This window comes from Ranitomeya imitator, chromosome 4, assembly GCF_032444005.1.
Source record: "Ranitomeya imitator isolate aRanImi1 chromosome 4, aRanImi1.pri, whole genome shotgun sequence".
NCBI lineage: Eukaryota > Metazoa > Chordata > Amphibia > Anura > Dendrobatidae > Ranitomeya > Ranitomeya imitator.
Window position 1 is genome coordinate 230,276,707 of NC_091285.1, and position 24,126 is coordinate 230,300,832.

The window sequence follows — 24,126 nt, forward strand, 5'->3', positions numbered from 1 at the left end:
ATTGATGCAAACATAACACCATCTGTAAAAAAGCTGAAGTTCAAAAGAGGATTGCTTCTACAACTGGAAAATGATCATAAACACACGTCAAAATCCATTATGGATTACCTCAAAAGGCGCAAGCTGAAGGTTTTACAATGGCCCTCACAGTCCCCTGATCTGAGTAACATTGAAAATTTGTGGCTAGACTTCAAAATAGTAGTGCATGCAAGACGACCCAGGAATCTCACAGAACTGGAAGAATTTTAAAAGGAAAAATGGATGAAATGCATGAAACAGGAATTGAAAGACTCTTGGCTGGCTACAAAAAGTATTTATAAGCTGTGATACTTTCAAAAGGGGGTACTAATCATGCAAGGTGCCCAAACTTTTGCATTGGCCCATTTTCCGTTTTGTAATTTTTATAATATAAAAGTATATAAATTTTACCTAAGTTATCCTTAACTTTAGCCTCTTTAGACATGAATTAATCTTCAAGTTGCTCAACTGTTCATAATAAAAGTAATTTTGACTAAGGTTACCTAAACGTTTACATGCCATTTTAAAATTATGTTGCATTATTTGCAAAGCACCTCCCAATCTGTAACAGTGTTGTTTTAGTTACAAGAATAAAATCTTGCAATAACACAGGAGATGTCATGCTTCAACAGTAAAGGGGTCGTGGAGGGTTGGGGGACTTACATATTGACATCCCACAACTAAGCAGTTCAGTCCTGACTTTTGATAGTGAACAAGGATTCTTTACACTGGTTTTGGGGACTTTTCTTTACATTTCATCTAATAAGTCATATTTAGTAAAAGCATCAGTTTTTGGCTGCCCACTGTTTTCTTAGATAAAAAAAGCAGCCACAGACAGATAATAGGTTCTATAAGTTACAATCAATTATAATGAGATAAAGCCCCAAAACTCCAGCTGGGCATTGACCTACAGCCACTTCTGTACTGTAATATTTCAGCTTTTTTAAGAAGTACCAGACTGCAGAGAAGACCTCCTGCTTGGTGTATAAAGTAGCAGAGGTCGCATATTCAAGTGAACTAACTCTTCCCAAAACTAAAGTAGTCTATAATTCTCAACTTTAGACATGCAATAAACGCCAGCAGTAGAAGATTTAAAACAAGAACAAAAAAAAACATTTATTTTTCCCACATTTGAAAAATGTATGTATTTAATAAGCAATATGAATAGCTTGGATACGAAACAACAAGTCACAAGGGCAGTAATGCTGGCAGGAGCAAGGTTTGAGGCTAAGGCCGGCGTCACACTGGCGTTTCAAACGGCCGAGTGCAACGCAATAAAAAAAATCGCATTGCACTCGGACCAATGTTACGCTATGGGGCAGCTCCCACCAGCTGACTTTGACGGCCGTATTCCTCGGTCCGAGACAATTGCAGCATGCTGCGATTGTCTCGGACCGATGAAAACTTTCAGTTCACTCGCACCCATATAAGCCTATGGGTGCGAGTGAGACAGCGCACACCACTCGGATATCATCCGAGTGATGTGCGCTATAAGCGGACCCCAGCAATGGAGGAGATGGAGAAATTTTTTTACTTTCTTTTCCTGCTTTGTTGTTTCTGTTTCTATTCATGCCATCTGAGTTGGGGTGGGGACTAAGGAATGGATGAACAGAGGTAAAACGATAGGATTATAATATATGTGATAAGTAATTTATTTTTGTATTGTTTTGTATTACGGTTGTATTGTTTGTTTCTGTGAGTATTTCAATAAAAAAGCAACATGAAAGTATTTTCTCTTTGTAATTAGTATTAAATGTATTTGTTAAATTTATGCAACATTGAAATACAGTGCTAGTGGGCATGCAGGTCATAGGAAGCTGAATAAAATGGTACCTTGATATTTGCGATCAAATTTTTAATAAAAAAAAAATCCACTTTTTTAAATATGTGAATGAGCTGTTAAGATCTATGGGGCGGGCACTGATCTACATAAGAATCTGCTTCTAGAGTTTACTTTAAATGAAAGGGGGCATTACCAGTGTGAGAAATGTAATATCTGGCAGTCTGCTCTCCTGATCTAAATATCTCACACTGGTAATGCCCCCTTTCATTTATAATAAGCTCTGGAGGAAGATTATTGAGCAAATATGCCCATAGATCTTGTCAACACATTTACATATTAAGAAAAATGTGGATTTCTCTGGAATAAGATATCAGATTTCAAGGTATCATTTTATTCAGCTTCCTATGACCTATATGAAAATATAGATGGCTCAGGAGGGTTGATGCTACTGGCAGATTCCATTTAAATGATTTCAATTATTTCTGTTTGATTGACTTCCAAGTTTTTCTGTGCAGTTCTGCAGAAAAAGATCGATAGAGCTGGAGAATGAGTGGCATAATGGTTATTGTGACTTTATCAAATGGGTCTTGATAGATTTATTTAATACTAGCTGAAGAGCCCGGCGTTACCTGGGCATAGTAACTAACTAACTGTGGTTAGTTATAGCACCTCATTTCTCTCATTTTGCCCCCACATCTCTCGTTTTCCCCCTCACATCTCTCATTTTCCCCCTCACATCTCTCATTTTCCCCTAACTCCTCTAATTTTCCCCCTCACTCCATTCAGTTTCCCCCTCACTCCTCTCAGTTTCCCCCTCACAACTCTCATTTTCCTCCCTAACACCTGCCATTTTGACCTCACACCTGTCATTTCCCAATCACTCCACTACGTTCCCCTCACTTCTCTCATTTTGCACTCACACCTCTTCATTTTTACCTCACACCTCTCATTTCCCCCTCACATCTCTCGTTTTCCCCCTCACATCTCTCGTTTTCCCCCTCACATCTCTCGTTTTCCCCCTCACATCTCTCGTTTTCCCCCTCACATCTCTCATTTTCCCCCTCACACCTCTCGTTTCCCCCCCACATCTCTCATTTTCCCCCTCACATCTCTCGTTTTCCCCCTCACATCTCTCGTTTTCCCCCTCACATCTCTCATTTTCCCCCTCACACCTCTCGTTTCCCCCCCACATCTCTCATTTTCCACCTCACATCTCTCATTTTCCCCCTCACATCTCTTATTTTCCCCTCACTCCTCTCAGTTTCCCCCTCACTCCTTTCAGTTCCCCCCCCACACCTTTCAGTTTCCCCCTCACACCTCTCAGTTTCCCACTCACACCTCTCATTTTCACCCCAAACACCAGCCATTTTAACCTCACACCTGTAATTTCCCAATCACTCCATTATGTTCCCCTCACTTCTCTATTTTGCACTCACACCTATTCATTTTCACCTCATACCTCTCATTTTCCCCTCAGTATATACCTGTATGTCATCTCCCCTGTATATAGTATATAGCTGTATGTAATTTCCTGTATATAGTATATACCTGTATGTCATCTCCTCTTGTATATAGTATATACCTGTATGTCATCTCCTCCTGTATATAGTATACACCTGTATGTCATCTCCCCTCTATATAGTATATACCTGTATGTCATCTCCTCCTGTATATAGTATATATCTGTGTGTCATCTCCTCCTGTATATAGTATATACCTGTATAACATCTCCTCTGTATATAGTATATAGCTGTATCTCATCTCCTCCTGTATATAGTATATACCTGTATGTCATCTCTCCTGTGTATAGTATATACATGTATGTCATCTCCCCTGTATATAGTATATAGCTGTATGTCATTTTCTCCTGTATATAGTATATACCTGTGTCATCTGCCCTGAATATAGTATATACCTGTATTTCATCTCCTCTTGAATAAAGTATACCTGTATGTCATCTCCTGTATATAGTATATACCTGTATGCCATCTCCCCTGCATATAGTAAATACCTGTATGTCATCTCTCCTGTATATAGTATATACCTGTATGACAGCTCCTCCTGTATATAGTATATACCTGTGTGTCATCTCCTCCTGTATTAATCTCTTTCTGACCTCAGACGGGATAGTACGTCCGAGGTCAGATACCGTGCTTTGATGCAGGGCTCTGGCGGTGAGCCCGCAACAAAGCCGGGACATGTCAGTTGTTTTGAACAGCTGACATGTGCCCGCAATAGCAGCAGGTGAAATTGCGATTCACCCGCCGCTATTAACTATTTAAATGCCGCTGTCAAACGCTGACAGCGACATTTAACCGGCGTTTCCAGCCGGGCAGCCGGAAATGATCGCATCGCTGACCCCCGTCACATGATCAGGGGTCAGCGATGCGTCAGAATGGTAACCATAGAGGTCCTTGAGACCTCTATGGTTACTGATGCCGGCCTGCTGTGCGCGCCCCCCTGTGGTCGGCGCTCATAGCACACCTGCATTTCTGCTGCATAGCAGAGCCGATCGAATGGTGCCAGCTTCTAGCCTCCCATGGAGGCTATTGAAGCATGGCAAAAGTAAAAAAAATAAATAAAAAAAAAGTAAAAAAAATAAAAATAAAAGTTTAAATCACCCCCCTTTTGCCCCATTCAAAAGAAATAAAAAAATAAATAAATAAAACCTACATATATTTGGTATCGCCGCGTTCAGAATCGCCCGATCTATCAATAAAAAAAAAGGATTAACCTGATCACTAAACGGCGTAGCGAGAAAAAAATTTGAAACGCCAGAATTACTTTCTTTGGTCGCCGCGACAGTGCATTAAAATGCAATAACGGATGATCAAAAGAACGTATCTGCATCAAAATGCTATCATTAAAAACGCCAGCTCAGCATGCAAAAAATAAGCCCTCACCCGACCCCAGATTATGAAAAATGGAGACGCTACAGATATCGGAAAATGGCGCAATTTTTTTTTATAGCAAAGTTTGGAATTTTTTTTCACCACTTAGATAAAAGAGAACCTACACATGCTTGGTGCCTATGAATTCGCAATGACCTGGAGAATCATAATGGCAGGTCAGTTTTAGCATTTCGTGAACCTAGTAAAAAAGCCAATCAAAAAACAAGTGTGGGATTGCACTTTGTTTGCAATTTCATCGCACTTGGAATTTTTTTCCCGTTTTCTAGTATACGACATGCTAAAACCAATGAGGTTGTTCAAAAGTACAACTTGTTTCGAAAAAAATAAGCCCTCACATGGCCATATTGACGGAAAAATAAAAAAGTTATGGCTCTGGGAAGAAGGGGAGCAAAAAACGAACACGGAAAAACGGAAAATCCCAAGGTCATGAAGGGGCTAAACCTCATTCACAGATTATTTGGTCAGTATTTTTACCTCAGTATTTGTAAGCTAAAACTTGGGGAGTAAAACAATCCGAGGAAAAGTTTATTAGAAATACGTAAAATGTAAGTCCAAAAGACAGGGTCCTCTCCCCTCTGTACCAGTCTGTCATTGTAAATTTGTTTATTGTAAATGATATCTAGAACTCTGTACGTAACCCCTTTCTCATGTACAGCAGCATAGAATTAATGGTGCTATATAAATAAATAATAACAACAATAATAATAATAATGTCACCACTTCTGCATTTTTCTCCCACTCGTGATTTTGGCTTGTAAAATACTGACCAAATATTGAACATGTGAATGTGGCCTTATACACAGCCTCCACCTGCAGCGCCTCACTCTTCTCTATACACAGTCTCATACTGCAGCAGCACCTCCCTTCTCACATGTTCCCCCTCACATCTCTATTCTCTATCCATGAGGCTCCTCCCTTGACTTCATAACTTACAGGAGCAACTCCATTCTAGACATGACAGAGCTAGATGTGGACTGTGCCTGCTATGCGGAATGGGCGTGGCTCGATACATACACACATACATACACTCAACTTTATATATATAGATTTGCACAAAATTTGATCAACTAAAGCAGAAAAATTCATAAACCGGCAAATGCTTAGCCGACCAGCCAACTTAGGAACAATCAAACCACAGAAGCCTTCATTTTCTAAAATACAGTACAAAGAAAATTCATTGCAATCTTGCTAACTTTTTCTGTGAAGTTATTCTAAAGAACTTGCACTATAAAAAGAGTTACAAGTAAATGGTCTTCTCTCACCGTAAGGGTCAGAAGCTTGCCATAAGTAAGATGTGCTGGGATGTGGTCGGGCTTTGATCTTAGAGACTCTGTGTACCATTGCTCGGCTTCAGACACCTTGTTTAACCTCATGTAGGCTTCCCCTGTAAAAAAAAAAAAAAAATCAGATATGGGTTCAATGTTACTTGTATCAGTAACTTTATGCTAAAACATTTTGTATCAAGCAAAAAGCTTGATAGGAGTAGCAGACACAAAGTTATTCATGTGTTAAGTAAAGATACGGAGGGGAAAACATTGAGTCACTGTGGAAAGGGCGGAAGGAAGTTCTTAAGTTCATTCTCTTTACAGTTAATCTGAAAGGGGATACACCGCATTTCATAGTGTCTGAACTTTCTGAATTGAGCCAACCTCATTTGGGAGATTTACAATGCAAAGCAGTTTCTTTCTAGAAGTTCATGTGTCTCGTAGGAATAGAAACAAAAGGCAAAGATAATATGAAGAATTTACAAGAGAATGTTAAAGAAAGCCTTCTTTTTTGAAATGATAAGTAGCACAAGTTTAAGCTACAGATAAATCATCTCTAATAAGAATGCAATCATACACCCGTATAGTTTAGGATACAATATGTGACCTTAAAGGCTAAGTCAACATTTGGGACAGAATTTATTATTGCTTCAGAAATACATATAAAATACCTGAAGCTAAATTTTAAGCAAAGGTATAGTACTATTTTTGTCTGCAGTTCTTATGTATGACTGCTTGTCATTATAGTTATAAACTAGAAAAACAACCTAAAAATTGTCTATATTTGCCCCCTTTTCACATGTAAAGTACCATGGAATAAATGGCGCTATAAAAATGACTAATAATAATAATAAAATAGCTAGATCCTACTGTCAGAATCTTGAAAAATGTCCTCAACATATTTCTAATCTGTCCTCTCCAGGATACCCAGCTGTTTTTGACAGTGCTGAGCATTCCCACCCGATCCTTTTAAATTTGCAGAAAGAGGTTTATTTAAACCCATTGTGACCATTGACACGTCAAGTTTTGATACTTTTAATCACCAGCAAGACAGATTGTATTACAAAAAGAGTAGAAAAAGTACACTTAAAACAGGAAAAACTGATTTATGTGTTTATAGGTAAAAGATTACAGGTCAGGCACACTTTAAAAACAACCACAAGCTTTATGGTCAATTGTTCTACTTCCTCCGAGAGAGCAATTTTAGAACTACAATGAAATTATTTAGGTTATTCTTTCAGATCACTATTCTCCAGAGGATTTTGTATTGGCAAAAATGTTTTGTTAATTTGCTGTGATTGATGGGAACAGGAATTATTTTTCTCTGGAACGTTCACATGCTTTTGAGATTTAGAGATAGATTTACAAATGAGAAGATGGCTCAAGCACAAAAATTCCCCCCAAAATTAGAATTGCAGAAAAATCACATTTGATTGTATTGGAAGCAATCTAGACATAAAAAGTGAATGAGGCAGCACAGCCGAAATATCTGGATGTAGTTTTCTATATTCGCTATTTGCTTCAAACACTTATTCTAACATATACATATAAGAGCCAACGAAAATGATTAAGTTTAGCAATAAGTGTTATGTGCCATTAGACAAACTTTATAAAGGAGTTGTCACATTGCAAAAAAATGGCCAGATCATGGGTACTCTTGAGAAAACGGAGCCAACAGGACACAAGTTGGCAGGGCACTTTTCTAGCACTACAGCCATCTTCTTCCAGAGACTGATAAGTGGTCACAGCAGTTGGACCTCTGCCGACTGAACATTACTAACATATCCTAGAATCAGTGTTGGTCCTGAGACAATCCCTATGAACCAATCACAATATGACTTGCTATTTCTTTTCAATCATTGCTTTAAATTGTGTCTGACACAGAAAATCCCATTTGAGGTATAATAAATTGGCTTGTATATCTCAATGGAAAAAAATGAAGGTATGAACACATCATAATTACCCATCCAAATCCGTAAAGGATTTGAAAAGACTGTTCTAGATAAGCACATTGTGAATCACACTTATCACATTGAGAGGAAGGAGGCAAGTCCCTTAACATCAACATGTAACCGCTGACAACAAATGTCATAATCAAAGTCCTCAAAATGTTATCAGCATGGCACAGGACACAAGCACATCGTCCAACTCTTCTCGAAGGGTCAAGAAATAATTATTTCCAAGCATGCCTTTCCTTCCGGATTTTATCAGAAAAGATATGGGAGAAAAGTCTTTGTCTTGAGTCTTGTTTACTACATCACAACTCAAAATATGACAAGTTATAAAGTAAAATGCAGAGAAAAATTGAATAGCATAGGGAACATTTCTCCAGCTAAGACAGCTCTGCTCATGCTGGGATAAACATACCGTTATCAGGTGAAGACTGAAACCAGTCTGTAAAGCTATATTTGCCGCTAGAGCAATTTGTCAACTTTAGTTCCAGTTGGAATTTATGATTTCATTGTTCCAGCTCTGGAAAGACTGCAAATATCATCTCTGCACGGAATGCTAGTATTCTATCTACCAGAGTTTGTGTAATCCTTTAACTGCCTGGTCATACCTGATTTATAGGGACCTTGCATTAAGATGTGCTGTGGAAAACTTTGAGTGGGAAGCCAAGGAACTTGGAAGGAACCTTCTTCTCAATTGTTCTTCAGCCACAATTATTTTGGCTGCTTGTGACCATATGCTTAGCTAAAATAATTAGAATATCAAAACTAAATTCCCACTAGGAACAACACAAAGCCAAAATTCTCTTAGCTTAGCTAGACACCAAAGGACACTAGATATATGGAATACAGTTTAACCTTTGATGCAATGTCAGGCTGGAGTCACTCTAATTAGTTTTATTGAGAAGTTAATGGGCCTGCAGGGCATCGCCTTTAAGCGATGCTACACATGGCCATCCACATCCTGATGAGTTAATTAGGGACTGCCAGAATTATTTATTAGTACGCTGGTGGATTTTACATAGGACACAAAATTACGATCAATTAAGTGAAAAATTCAACATTAATGAATTGAAACACCCCATGCTGTGTGTCGTGCTCTGTTTCCACATAACATACGTTTTTACAATCACTGATAACCTATTACACGCTTCAATGCACAGAATTTCTCCATAAACTGCATCTAGTTATACTTAATATCTGTTAAAGATAACTCTAAAATTGTATTTCTAACCCATCCAAAATGGTGATTTATAGTAGATTAATATATTGCAGGTTTATTATAACATTAGAAAGACATGTGGCTGTTTGTACTGAGTCAGATAAGCTGAAAAAAAAAAAATCAGAACGTATCCGCCAAAGAAAAAGCAGATTGTAATCTCTGCATTTGCCTTCTCATTATAACCCGCGTAGTTCCTGTCACACACTCTGCAGGCCTCCATCTACAAGTCAGTTGGAGTTCTGTATCCAGTGTAATATCAAATTTACTGCTCAGAAATCAAAAAAGCAGAAGTAGAAAAGTTCACAAACATGTTGTAAAAAAGTAACTGGGCAAATTATTCCTCTATGTATCCAGGATAAGGACAGATACAAGGCATGTGTAAGGCCTCATTTGGACATCGTTGAGTCAAGAATGTGTTTGGTGCTTAACCCCCGGAGCTTTTTTCGATTTTCACTTCCCTTCTTTCCAGAGCCATAACTTTTTTATTTTTCCGTCAATGTGGCCATGTGAGGGCTTGTTTTTGCGGGACGAGTTGTACTTTTGAACGATACCATTGGTTTTACCATGTCGTATAACTGAAAACAGGAAAATAAATCCAAGTGCGGTGAAATTGCAAAAAAAATGCAATCCCACACTTGTTTTTTGTTTGGCTTTTTTGCTAGGCTCATTAAATGCACAATTTTCTGTTACCCGTGGCGTCTCCATTTTTCGTGATCTGGGTCGGGTGAGGGCTTATATTTTGTGTGCCGAGCTGACGTTTTTAATTATACCACGTTTATGTAGGTACGTTCTTTTGATCGCCCATTATTGCATTTCAATGCAATGTCGAGGCGACCCAAAAAAATAATTTTGACAGCTTGATTTTTTTTCTCGCTACGCTGTTTAGCGATCAGGTTAATCCATTTCTTAATTGATAGATTGGGCGATTCTGAACGCGGCGATATCAAATATATGTAGGTTTGATTTTTCTTTTATTGTTTTATTTTGATTGGGGTGAAAGGGGGTGATGTGAACTTTTAATTTTTTTTTATTTTTTTTTATCTTTAAACACTTTTTTAAAAATTTTGGCATGCTTCAATAGCCTCCATGGGAGGCTAGAGGCATGCACTACTCGATCGCCTCTGGTATATAGAGGTGATGCACAGATCGCCTCTATGCAACAGATCACCTCTATGCAGCAGAATTACAGCATTGCTATGAGCACCGACCACAGGGTGGAGCTCATAGCAATCTTCCATCAACAACCATAAAAGTCTCGAGGAGACCTCTGGTTGTGATGTCAACGCACCGATTACCCCCAATCATGTGATGGGGGTCAGCGGTGTGAGTACTTCCGGCCGCACGCGCCGGCAGCGGTTGCTAAATGCCGCTGTCAGAGTTTGACAGCGGCATTTAACTAGTTAATGGGCGGGCGAATTGCGATTCCGCTCGCGCCCATTGCGGGCACATGTCAGCTGTTGAAAGCAGCTGACATGTCGCGGCTTTGAGGTAGGCTCACCGCCGGAGCCCACCTCAAAGCGGGGGATACTGCAAGCTGACATACTATTCCATCAGCTGTCAGAGAGGGGCTATGGATAGAACACATACTCATTATAATCTATGGAACTGTTCAGTCTGTGTTTTTTGGAGGAGACATCTCCATTTCTGCATCAAAAGGAAAAGTTACCCATATACAGTTAGGGCCAGAAATATTTGGACAGTGACACAATTTTCGCGAGTTGGGCTCTGCATGCCACCACATTGGATTTGAAATGAAACCTCTACAACAGAATTCAAGTGCAGATTGTAACGTTTAATTTGAAGGGTTGAACAAAAATATCTGATAGAAAATGTAGGAATTGTACACATTTCTTTACAAACACTCCACATTTTAGGAAGTCAAAAGTAATTGGACAAATAAACATAACCCAAACAAAATATTTTTATTTTCAATATTTTGTTGCAAATCCTTTGGAGGCAATCACTGCCTTAAGTCTGGAACCCATGGACATCACCAAACGCTGGGTTTCCTCCTTCTTAATGCTTTGCCAGGCCTTTACAGCCGCAGCCTTCAGGTCTTGCTTGTTTGTGGGTCTTTCCGTCTTAAGTCTGGATTTGAGCAAGTGAAATGCATGCTCAATTGGGTTTAGATCTGGAGATTGACTTGGCCATTGCAGAATGTTCCACTTTTTGGCACTCATGAACTCCTGGGTAGCTTTGGCTGTATGCTTGGGGTCATTGTCCATCTGTACTATGAAGCGCCGTCCAATCAACTTTGCAGCATTTGGCTGAATCTGGGCTGAAAGTATATCCTGGTACACTTCAGAATTCATCCGGCTACTCTTGTCTGCTCTTATGTCATCAATAAACACAAGTGACCCAGTGCCATTGAAAGCCATGCATGCCCATGCATTAAGTTGCCTCCACCATGTTTTACAGAGGATGTGGTGTGCCTTGGATCATGTGCCGTTCCCTTTCTTCTCCAAACTTTTTTCTTCCCATCATTCTGGTACAGGTTGATCTTTGTCTCATCTGTCCATAGAATACTTTTCCAGAACTGAGCTGGCTTCTTGAGGTGTTTTTCTGCAAATTTAACTCTGGCCTGTCTATTTTTGTTATTGATGAATGGTTTGCATCTAGATGTGAACCCTTTGTATTTACTGTCATGGAGTCTTCTCTTTACTGTTGACTTAGAGACAGATACACCTACTTCACTGAGAGTGTTCTGGACTTCAGTTGATGTTGTGAACGGGTTCTTCTTCACCAAATTAAGTATGCGGCGATCATCCACCACTGTTGTCATCCGTGGACGCCCAGGCCTTTTTGAGTTCCCAAGCTCACCAGTCAATTCCTTTTTTCTCAGAATGTACCCAACTGTTGATTTTGCTACTCCAAGCATGTCTGCTATCTCTCTGATGGATTTTTTCTTTTTTTTCAGCCTCAGGATGTTCTGCCTCAATTGAGAGTTCCTTTGACCGCATGTTGTCTGCTCACAGCAACAGCTTCCAAATGCAAAACCACACACCTGGAATCCACCCCTGACCTTTTAACTACTTCATTGATTACAGGTTAACGAGGGAGACGCCTTCAGAGTTAATTGCAGCCCTTAGAGTCCATTGTCCAATTACTTTTGGTCCCTTGAAAAAGAGGACGCTATGCATTACAGAGCTATGATTCCTAAACCCTTTCTCCGATTTGGATGTGGAAACTATCGTATTGAGGCTGGGAGTGTGCACTTTCAGCCCATATTATATATATAATTGTATTTCTGAACATGTTTTTGTAAACAGCTAAAATAACAAAACTTGTGTCACTGTCCAAATATTTCTGGCCCTAACTGTATGTCCATGGGTTTATCAAAATAACGGACGGAACACGGAAGGCCTCCATGTGCAATCTGTGTGCAGTCTATGAATAACAGCAATGTGTTGAAAAATTGTACTAAATCCGTGAAAAAATTGTAATAGAAGAGCAAAAAATTCTGTGGAATGAGATTGATGGTACATTTTCTTCAGTTTACATAAAAAATTCATTTCTAGAGTTTGTAATATATACATACCATTAGTGACAGAGCCAATTTGTAGCTTAATGACCAAGCCAATTTTTACAATTCTGACCACTGTCACTTTATGTGGTTATAACTCTGAACGCTTCAATGGATCCCAGTGATTCTGAAAATGTTTTTTTGTGACATACTGTACTTCATGTTGTCGGTAAAATTTCTTAGATATGACTTGCGTTTATTTATGAAAAAAACGGAAATATGGTGAAAATTTTGAAAATATTGCAATTTTCAAACTTTGAATTTTTATATCCTTAAATCAGAAAATGGTGTTACACAAATTAATAAATAACATTTCCCACATGTCTACTTTACATCAGCATAATTTTGGAAACAACATTTTTTTGGGTTAGGACGTTATAAGGGTTAAAAGTTAACCAGCAATTTCTCATTTTTCCAACAAAATTTACAAAACCATTTATTTTAGGGACCACCTCACATTTGAAGTGACTTTGGGGAGTCAATATAACAAAAAACTCAAGGTGCGCAAAACCACATTCAAGAAGTTTATTAACCCCTTAGTGACAGAGCCAATTTGGTACTTAATGACCAGGCCAATTTTTGCAATTCTGACCACTGTCACTTTATGAGGTTATAACTCTGGAACGCTTCAACGGATCCCGCTGATTCTGAGACTGTTTTTTCGTGACATATTGTACTTCATGTTAGTGGTAACATTTCTTCGATATTACTTGCGATTATTTATGAAAAAAACGGAAATATGGCGAAAATTTTTAAAATTTTGCAATTTTCAAACTTTGTATTTTTATGCCCTTAAATCAGAGAGATATGTCATGAAAAATAGTTAATAAATAACATTTCCCACATGTCTACTTTACATCAGCACAATTTTGGAAACAAAATTTTTTTTTGTTAGGGAGTTATAAGGGTTAAAAGTTGACCAGTAATTTCTCATTTTTACAACACCATTTTTTTTTAGGGACCACATCACATTTGAAGTCATTTTGAGGGGTCTATATGATAGAAAATAATGAAGTGTGACACCATTCTAAAAACTACACCCCTCAAGGTTCTCAAAACCACATTCAAGAAGTTTATTAACCCTTTACGTGCTTCACAGGAACTGAAACAATGTGGAAGGAAAAAATGAACATTTAACTTTTTTTTGCAAACATCTTAATTCAGAACCATTTTTTTTATTTTCACAAGTGTAAAAACAGAAATGTAACCATAAATTTTGTTATGCAATTTCTCCTGAATACGCCAATACCCCATATGTGGGGGTAAACCACTGTTAGGGCGCACCGCAGAACTTAGAAGTGAAGGAGCGCCGTTTGACTTTTTCAATGCAGAATTGGCTGTAATTGAGATCGGACACCATGTCACATTTAGAGAGCCCCTGATGTACCTAAACAGTGGAAACTCCCCACAAGTGACACCATTTTGGAAACTAGACCCCTTAAGGAACTTATCTAGATGTGTGGTGAGCACTTTGAACCCCCAAGTGCTTCACAGAAGTTTATAACGTAGAGCCGTGAAAAAAAAAAAATCGCATTTTTTCTACAAAAATGATATTTTTGCTCACAAATTTTTATTTTCACAAGGGTAACAGGAGAAATTAGACCACAAAAGTTGTTGTGCAATTTCTCCTGAGTATGCTGATACCCAATATGTGGGGGTAAACAACTGTTAGGGCGCACCGCAGAGCTTGGAAGAGAAGGAGTGCTGTTTTACTTTTTCAATGTAGAATTGGCTGGAATTGAGATCGGACGCTATGTCGCGTTTGGAGAGCCCCTGATGTGCCTAAACAGTAGAAATCCCCCACAAGTGACCCCATTTTGGAAACTAGACCCCCCATGGAACTTATCTAGATGTGTGGTGAGAACCTTGAATGCCCAAGTGCTTCACAGAAGTTTATAATGCAGAGCCGTGAAAATAAAAAATATTTTTTTTTTCCACAAAAAAGATTTTTTAGCCACCAAATTTTTATTTTCACAAGGGTAACAAGAGAAATTGGACCCCAAAAGTTGTTGTCCAATTTGTCCTGAGTATGCTGGTACCCCATATGTGGGGGTAAACCACTGTTTGGGCGCACGGCAGAGCTCGGAAGGAAGGAGCGCCGTTTTGGAATGCAGACTTTGATAGAATGGTCTGCGGGTATTATGTTGCGTTTGCAGAGCCCCTGATGTACCTAACCAGTAGAAACCCTCCACAAGTGACCCCATTTTGGAAACTAGACCCCCCAAGGAACTTATCTAGATGTGTGGTGAGAACTTTGAATGCCCAAGTGCTTCACAGAAGTTTAGAATACAGAGTCGTGAAAATAAAAAATATTTTTTTTTCCACAAAAAAGATATTGTAGCCCCCAAGTTTTTATTTTCACAAGGGTAACAGGAGAAATTGGACTGCAATAGTTGTTGTCCAATTTATCCCGAGTACGCTGATGCACCATATGTGGGGGTAAACCACTGTTTGGGCGCACGGCAGAGCTCGGAAGGGAAGGAGCGCCTTTTTGGAATGCAGACTTTGATAGAATGGTCTGTGGGCATTATGTTGCGATTGCAGAGCCCCTGATGTACCTAAACTGTAGTAACCCTCCACAAGTGACCCCATTTTGGAAACTAGACCCCCCAAGGAACTTATCTAGATGTGTGGTGAGAACTTTGAATGCCCAAGTGCTTCACAGAAGTTTAGAATGCAGTCGTGAAAATAAAAAATATTTTTTTTTTCACAAAAAAGATTTTGTAGCCCCCAAGTTTTTATTTTCACAAGGGTAACAAGAGAAATTGGACCCCAGAAGTTGTTGTCCAATTTATCCCGAGTACGCTGATGCCCCATATGTGGGGGTAACCCACTGTTTGGGCGCACGGCAGAGCTCAGAAGGGAGGGAGCACCATTTGACTTTTTGAGCACAAAATTGGCTGTCGTGTTTGGAGACCCCCTGATGTACCTAAACAGTGGAAACCCCCCAATTTTAGCTCCAACCCTAACCCCAACACACCCCTAACCCTAATCCCAACCTCATCCATAATCATAATCACTAACCCTAACCATAATCACAACCCTTACCCCAAAACAACCCTAATGTCAACCCTAACCATAACCCTAATCAAAACCCTAAATCCAACACACCCCTAATCCTAATCTCAACCCTAACCTCAAACCTAACTTAAATCCCAATACACCCCTAATCACAACCCTAACCTTAACCCTAATCCCAAACCTAACCCTAATCCCAAGCGTAACCCTAATGCCAACCCTAACCCTAATACCAACCCTAATCCAAACCCTAACCCTAATCCCAGCTCTAACCCTAACTTTAGCCCCAACCCTAGCCCTAACTTTAGCCCCAACCCTAACCCTAGCCCTAGGGCTACTTTCACACTTGCGTCGTTTGGCATTCCGTCGCAATCCGTCGTTTTGGACAAGAAACGGATCCTGCAAATGTGCCCGCAGGATGCGTTTTTTGCCCATAGACTTGTATTGCCGACGAATCGTGACGGATGGCCACACGTCGCGTCCGTCGTGCACTGGATCAGTTGTGTTTTGGCGGAGCGTCGGCACAAAAAAACGTTCAATGAAACGTTTTTTTGTACGTCGCATCCGCCATTTCTGACCGCGCATGCGTGGCCGTAACTCCGCCCCCTCCTCCCCAGGACATAGATTGGGCAGCGGATGTGTTGAAAAACTACAGCTGCTGCCCACGTTGTGCACAATTTTCACAACGTGCGTCGGTATGTCGGGCCGACGCATTGCGACGGCCCCGTACCGACGTAAGTGTGAAAGAAGCCTAACCCTAAGTTTAGCCCCAACCCTAACCCTAAATTTAGCCCCAACCCTAACCCTAAATTTAGCCCCAACCCTAGCCTTAACCCTAGCCCTAACCCTAGCCCTAACCCTAGCCCTAACCCTACCCCTAACCCTACCCCTACCCCTAATTTTAGCCCCAACTGCTGTTCTCCTGCCGGCCGGCAGATGGAGACAGATGGCGGGCGCACTGGGCATGCGTCCACCATGTTCTGCTGCCGGCGGCCAGGAGGAGCAGCAAGAGGATCCAGGGACCTAGGTGAGTATGCTAGGGTCCCCGAATCCCCTATTTCTCTGTCCTCTGATGTGCGATCACATCAGAGGACAGAGAATTACACTTTACTTTTTTTTTTTGCGGTCGCCGGTAAACAGTTAATTACCGGCGATCGCAAAACAGGGGTCGGTAATACCGACCCCAATCATGCTCTTTGGGGTCTCGGCTACCCCCGGCAGCCGAGACCCCAAAGACTCTCCCGGTGCCGGCCGGCGGGCGAACTGCGCATGCGCCCGCCATTTTGAAGATGGCGGCGCCCACCGGGAGACACGAGGAGCATCGGGGGAGCTAGGTGAGTATTGGGGGGCCACCTGGGACCCCTTTTCTCTGTCCTCCGATGTGCGATCACATCGGAGGACAGAGAAATTAAAAAGAGATCGCTTTTTTTTTTTTTTTTTGCGATCGCCGGTAAACGGTTAATTACCGGCGATCGCAAATGCGGGGTGGGTTAAAAACCCCCCGAATCATGTTCTCTGGGGTCTCGGCTACCCTCGGCAGCCGAGACCCCGGAGAAAATCGGCCTCTGGGGGGCGCTATGGACTTTTTCCACAGTGCCGTTAATTAACGGCGCTGTGGTTTAAGTACCCTTAGCGGCCGCCGTTAAAAGGCGTATCGGCGGTCGCTAAGGGGTTAAACCTTCATGTGCTTCACGAGAACTAAAGCAATGTGGAAGGAAAAAATGAATATTTTACTTTTCTTCACCAAAAATTTACTTTAGAACTATTTTTTTTTATTTTGACAATGGTATCAGGAGAAAATGGACCACAACATTTGTTGTGCAATTTCTCTTGGGTATGCCTATACCCCATTTGTGGGGGAAAGCCACTGTTTGGGTGCATGCCATGGCTCAGAAGGGAGAGAGCACCATTTGACTTGTTGAACGCAAAATTGGCTGGAATCAATGATGGCGCCATCTCGGCGAGCGCACAGCGCATGCACCTGCCATTTTCTCCCGTAAGAAGACGTCAGGGGACATCACGGGGGGATTCCTAGACTCCAGGAGTACAAGGGGGCGATCGGGGGACCCTATTTCTCTCTCCTCTGATGTGCGAACACATCAGAGGAGAAAAATAAATGGAATATTGGACTTTCTCTTTTTGCAGTCGCCTTTATACCATAAATAACGGCGATCACAACACCAGGGTTGGGGAAGTTCCGACTCTGGGTGGCACTATACACTTTTTCCACAGCGCCGTTAATTAACGGCGCTGTGGTTTAAGTACCCTTAATTGCCGCTGTGAAAAGGCGCCTATCTATATATGTGTGTATATATATATATGTATATATATATATGTACATATATATATATATATATATATATATATATATACACACGGTATATACATACATACATACATACACACATATACTGTACACAGTGGCAGATTAAGGGTACCGTCACACTATACCATTTCGATCGCTACGACGGTACGATTCGTGACGTTCCAGCGATATCGTTATGATATCGCTGTGTCTGACACGCAGCAGCGATCAGGGATCCTGCTGAGAATCGTACGTCGTAGCAGATCGTTTAGAACTTTCTTTCATCGCTGGATCTCCCGCTGTCATCGCTAGATCGGTGTGTGTGACACCGATCTAGCGATGCGATCCAGCGATGCGTTCGCTTGTAACCAGGGTAAACATCGGGTAACTAAGCGCAGGACCGCGCTTAGTAACCCGATGTTTACCCTGGTTACAAGCGTAAAACTAAAAAAAAACAAACAGCACATACTTACATTCTGGTGTCCGTCAGGTCCCTTGCCGTCTGCTTCCCGCACTGTGACTGCCGGCTGTAAAGTGAAAGCAGAGCACAGCGGCTGTGCTTTCACTTTCACTTTACGGCCGGCAGTCAGTGAGTGCGGGAAGCAGACGGCAAGGGACCTGACGGACACCAGAATGTAAGTATGTGCTGTTTGTTTTTTTTTAGTTTTACACTTGTAACCAGGGTAAACATCGGGTTACTAAGCGCGGTCCTGCGCTTAGTTACCCGATGTTTACCCTGGTTACCCAGGGACCTCGGCATCGTTGGTCGCTGGAGAGCTGTCTGTGTGACAGCTCTCCAGCGACCACACTAGGATTTACCTACGATCACGGCCAGGTCATATCGCTGGTCGTGATCGTAGGTAAATCGTATAGTGTGACGGTACCCTAAGAGTAGCCAGGGCCCCTGGTAATTTAGAAGGTGTGGCCCCCCCAGGTTCCCGATATACTGTATATCACGTAATGTATCACATGATCCCCTTTGATAGGTCATGTGATAGGTCATGTGAGTGAGACACAGGTTCTCATCTGTAGATGGAAAGTGACAGAGCACCAATCAAATTTTACCCTTATGTACAGCACTATACATAACATAGCGCTATAGATAATAGAGCAGGTGTGGGAGATCAATTTTCCCAAGGGGCCACATGAGATATTTTGACTTTTGTAGAGGCCTAACCAATAGGCTGAAATGAATTCTGCGCAATACTAACATTATCATACAATTAATATAAAAATAGTTATAATTTCTATAACTTATTATTGAGCAGAATTAAGTATGCTGACATCCCCCTATATACAGAATGAGCCCTCACATAGCCCTCTATATAGTATACAGTATGAGCCTTCACATAACTCCCTCACACAGATTCCCTCATATAGTCCACCTTATACAGTATGAGCCCTCACAGATTTCTATCTACAGTATGAGCCCCCACAACTCCCTATATACAGTATGAGCTCTTATACAGCCTCCTATATACATTACGAGCCCCCACATAGATCTCCATATACAACATGAGCCGCCATATAACCCCATATACATTATGAGCCAACACACAGCCCCCAATGTACAGAATGAGCCCTCACATAGCTCCATAGATATAGTTTGAACCTCCACATAGCTCCCTAGATACAGTATGAGCCCCCATAGGCTCCTATATACGGTATGAGTGTGCACATAGCTCCCTAGATACAGTATGTGCACACATATAGCTCCCTAGATACAGTATGAGCCCTCAATATAAAGCATGAGTCCCCACATAGCCTCCTATACACAGTATGAGCATATATATATATATATATATATATATATATATATATACACATACTGTATATACACAAACACAGATTATATATATCTAATATATAAAGCTGAATGTGTGTGTGTTTGTGCGTGTATGTGTGTATGTCCGGGATTGACATCTGCACCGTCGCAGCTACAGCCACAAAATTTTGCACAATCACACGCCTGGACCCCCGAGAGCGTCATAGGCTATGTTGTGAGGTGAAATTTTAACCCCGCGCGTTCCAATTCACCAAACTATTTTGCCCCTATCTACATAATGGGGAGAAAGTGAAAGGAAAAGTGTTAGAGGCAAATTGACAGCTGCCAGATGTGAACAAGGGGGACTTAAAGAGTGAGAGCGATGGCACCAAAGAGTATATACCGTACAGTTGCTAAGGTGGGGCCCCGACATGGAACACTCACCACACACAGGGATATGAACGCACGCACAAAATGCGCCACACACTACCACGTGCTTGAACACATATACCATCCTCAGCACACATTTCACCACACATACACCAACCTCACCACATAAAAGTCAAAACACAAAAGTCGTAGCTCAAAACTCGCCACATGCAAAACTAGGCTCACGCAAAACTCGTCACACGTGCAAAACTCACCCCATGGAAAACTCACCTCCGCAAAACTTGCACACGTGGAAAAATTGCCACATGCGCAAAAGTTGCCTCACACAAAACTTGCACATACTCAAAATGCACCACACATAAAACTCGCCAAGCGCAAAACTCGCCATGCGCAAAACTTGCTGCACACAACTTGCTACACTAACCTGTTACATGCAACTCGACACACAAAAAGTTGCTACACGCATGTCGCCACACAAAACTCATCTCACAAAAGTCGCTACATGCATTTCGCCACATGCAACTCAACACACACAAATTGACACATGAAACTCGCCCTAAAACACACACAAGTCAGGTATTAACCATCAAAAATAAAAATCTGATTAATAAGCAGACAAACTACAAGAGCAACAAATGTACCATATAGGAAATACGGCAGCTGCCAGTCACATAACCTGTCTATTATGTGTATGTGTGAGCTAATATATACTGCCGGGGGGGGGGGGGGGGGAGCTGTGGATTTATCAGGGCGCCAATTTAGCTTACAAATACTGAGGTAAAAATACTGAGCAAATAACGTGTGAACGCGGTCTAATACAGGAGGAGATGACATACAGATATATACTATATACAAGGGAGATGAGACACAGATATATACTACATACAGGAGAGATGACACACAGGTATATACTATACACAGGAGGAGATGACACACAGGTATATACTATATACAGGAGGAGATGAAACAGGTATATACTATATACATGAGATGACACACAGGTATATACTATATACAGGAAGAGATGAAACAGGTATATACTATATACAGGGGAGATGACATACAGGTACATACTATATACAGGTGAGATGACACAGGTACATACTATATACAGGGAGATGACACAGGTACATACTATATACAGGGGAGATGACACAGGTATATACTATATACAGGATGAGATGACACAGGTATATACTATATACAGGAGGAGATGACACAGGTATAAACTATGTACAAGGGAGATGACACACAGGTATATACTATATACAGGAGGAGATGACACACGTATATACTATATACAAGGGAGATGACACAGATATATACTACATACAGGAGAGATGACAGGTATATACTATACACAGGAGGAGATGACACACAGGTATATACTATATACATTAGGAGATGACACACAGGTACATACTATATACAGGGGAGATGACACACGTACATACTATATACAGGGGAGATGGCACAGGTATATACATACATATTCCGCAGCGCTTTACAGTTCAACAGTTTCAAACACAACAGTCATAAGTAACAACGTTAACAATACAATAATTAAAGCAAAATAAGACGACCCTGCTTGTGAGAGCTTACAATCTACAATGAGGTGGGGGAGATATAAAATACAGGTGTGTATTTACAATGATGTATTTACAATGATGGTCCAGCCATCTTCAGGGGGTGGGGGATAGATGGAGATAGTGAATGGGCTACACACACACAAACATAACATGGCGTTGATTACTAAATGTGATAGGCCGCTCTGAACAAATATGTTTTGAGCGAGTGCCTAAAGCTATGCAAATTGTGAATGGTCCTAATATCTTGGGGTAGAGCATTCCAGAGGATTGGCGCAGCGCGGGAGAAGTCTTGGAGTCGGGAGTGGGAGGTACGGATTAGTGCAGAGGTTAGTCGAAAGTCATTTGCAGAGCGCAGCGGTCGGCTAGGCCGATAGACCGAAATGAGGGAGGAGATGCATGGGGGTGCCGCACTGTGGAGAGCTTTGTGGGTGAGAACAAGTACTTTGAATTGTATCCTGTAATGAATGGGCAGCCAGTGTAATGACTGGCGAAGAGCGGACGCGTCCGAGTAATGACTAGCCAGATGGATGACCTTTGCTGCTGCATTAAGGATAGACTGGAGAGGGGAAAGTCGAGTAAGGGGGAGGCCAATTAGTAGAGCATTACAGTAGTCCAGGCGGGAGTGGATCAGGGTGACAGTGAGGGATTTTGTTGTTTCCTTGGTGAGAAAAGGGCGGATTCTAGAGATGTTCTTTAGGTGTAAGCGGCATGAGCGGGCAAGAGATTGTATATGGGAGGTGAAGGAGAGATCGGAGTCAAACATAACACCTAGATAGCGCGCCTGCTGCTGGGGTGTTATTATGGTGCCACCCACGGAGAGGGAAATGTCAGATTTAGGGAGGTTAGTAGATGGCTGGAGCAGAAGTTCAGTTTTGGAAAGGATGAGTTTCAGATAGAGAGCAGACATGATGTTGGAGACTGCAGACAGACAGTCAGTGGCGTTCTGTAGTACAGTGGGGGTAAGGTCAGGGGAAAATGTGTATAGTTGTGTGTCATCGGCATAAAGATGGTACTGAAAGAAAAATCTGCTAATGGTCTGTCCAATTGGGGCCGTGTAGAGAGAAGAGAAGGGGGCCAAGGACTGAGCCCTGAGGTACCCCGACAGTGAGAAGAAGAGGAGATGAAGTGGAGCCAGAGAACAGAACACTGAAGGAGCGGTCAGAAAGATAGGAGGAGAACCAGGAGAGAGCAGTGTCCTTAATGCCAAGTGACTAGAGCCTAGAGAGTAGCAGAGGGTGGTCAACAGTATCGAAAGCTGCAGAAAGGTCGAGGAGAATGAGCAGAGAGTGGCCACCATTACGTTTTGCTGTCAGAAGGTCATTGGTCACTTTGATGAGTGCAGTTTCTGTCAAATGTAGGGGGCAGAAACCGGACTGTGAAGGGTCTAGGAGGGAGTGAGTGGAGAGGTAACGGGTAAGGCGGGAGTATATCAGGCGCTCCAAGAGTTTAGAGATGAAGGGGAGATTGGAGACTGGTCTGTAGTTATTTGTGCATGATGGGTCGAGGGTGGGTTTCTTTAGTAATGGAGTAATGATAGAGTGTTTGAAGGAGGAGGGGAAAATACCAGAGGAGAGGGAGAGATTAAAGATTGTAGTTAGGTGAGTTGTGACGACTGGAGAGAGAGACTGGAGGAGATGTGAGGGAATGGGGTCGGTGGTGCATTTAGTCGGACAAGAGGAGGAGAGGAGCCTGGAGAAGACTTCTTCTGTGATGGGATCGAATGTGGAGAGTGAGCCAGGGGAAATGCAGGGATGGATGGGAGTCACTGAACTTGGTGATTGGGAGCGGATTTCCTGACGGATATTGTCTATTTTCTCTATAAAGTGGGAGGCCAGGTCATCAGCACAAATGTCTGTGATAGGGGCTTGTGCTTTTGGCCTGAGGAGGGAGTGAAAGGTGTCAAAAATTTTCTTGGGGTTGTTCAATAGTGAGGAGATCAGGGTGGTGAAGTAGGTCTGTTTGACAAGGTGAAGGGGAAACTTATAGGTCCTTAACATAAATTTGAAGTGTATGAAGTCTTCTGGTGTGCGTGTTTTCCTCCATAAACGTTCAGCACACCTAGAGCATCGCTGGAGAAATCGGGTTTGCGATGTGAGCCAGGGCTGTTTCACTCTGTGTTTGCAGGTTCTGAGGGTGAGGGGAGCTACTTGGTCAAGGGTGCTTCTAAGAATGTCATTAATAATCTTAAATAATCTTTATTTTTATATAGTGCTAACATATTCCGCAGCGCTTTACAGGTTGCACACATTATCGGCGCTGTCCCCGTTGGGGCTCACAATCTAAATTCCCTATCAGTATGTCTTTGGAATGTGGGAGGAAACCGGAGTACCTGGAGGAAACCCGCGCAATCACGGAGAGAACATACAAACTCTTTGCAGATGTTGTCC

General features: G+C 41.7%; 1 protein-coding gene across 2 annotated transcripts in view; it reads right to left on the reverse strand.

Annotated features, from left to right (window-relative positions):
- Positions 1-24,126, reverse strand: part of TMTC2 (transmembrane O-mannosyltransferase targeting cadherins 2) — a 459,093-nt gene that overhangs the window by 117,905 nt on the left and 317,062 nt on the right. For both annotated transcript variants that reach the window (XM_069764402.1, XM_069764403.1), the window contains exon 8: positions 5,976-6,097. In XM_069764402.1, the coding sequence (XP_069620503.1) occupies positions 5,976-6,097 (122 nt within the window). The remainder of the gene's footprint in view (positions 1-5,975; positions 6,098-24,126) is intronic.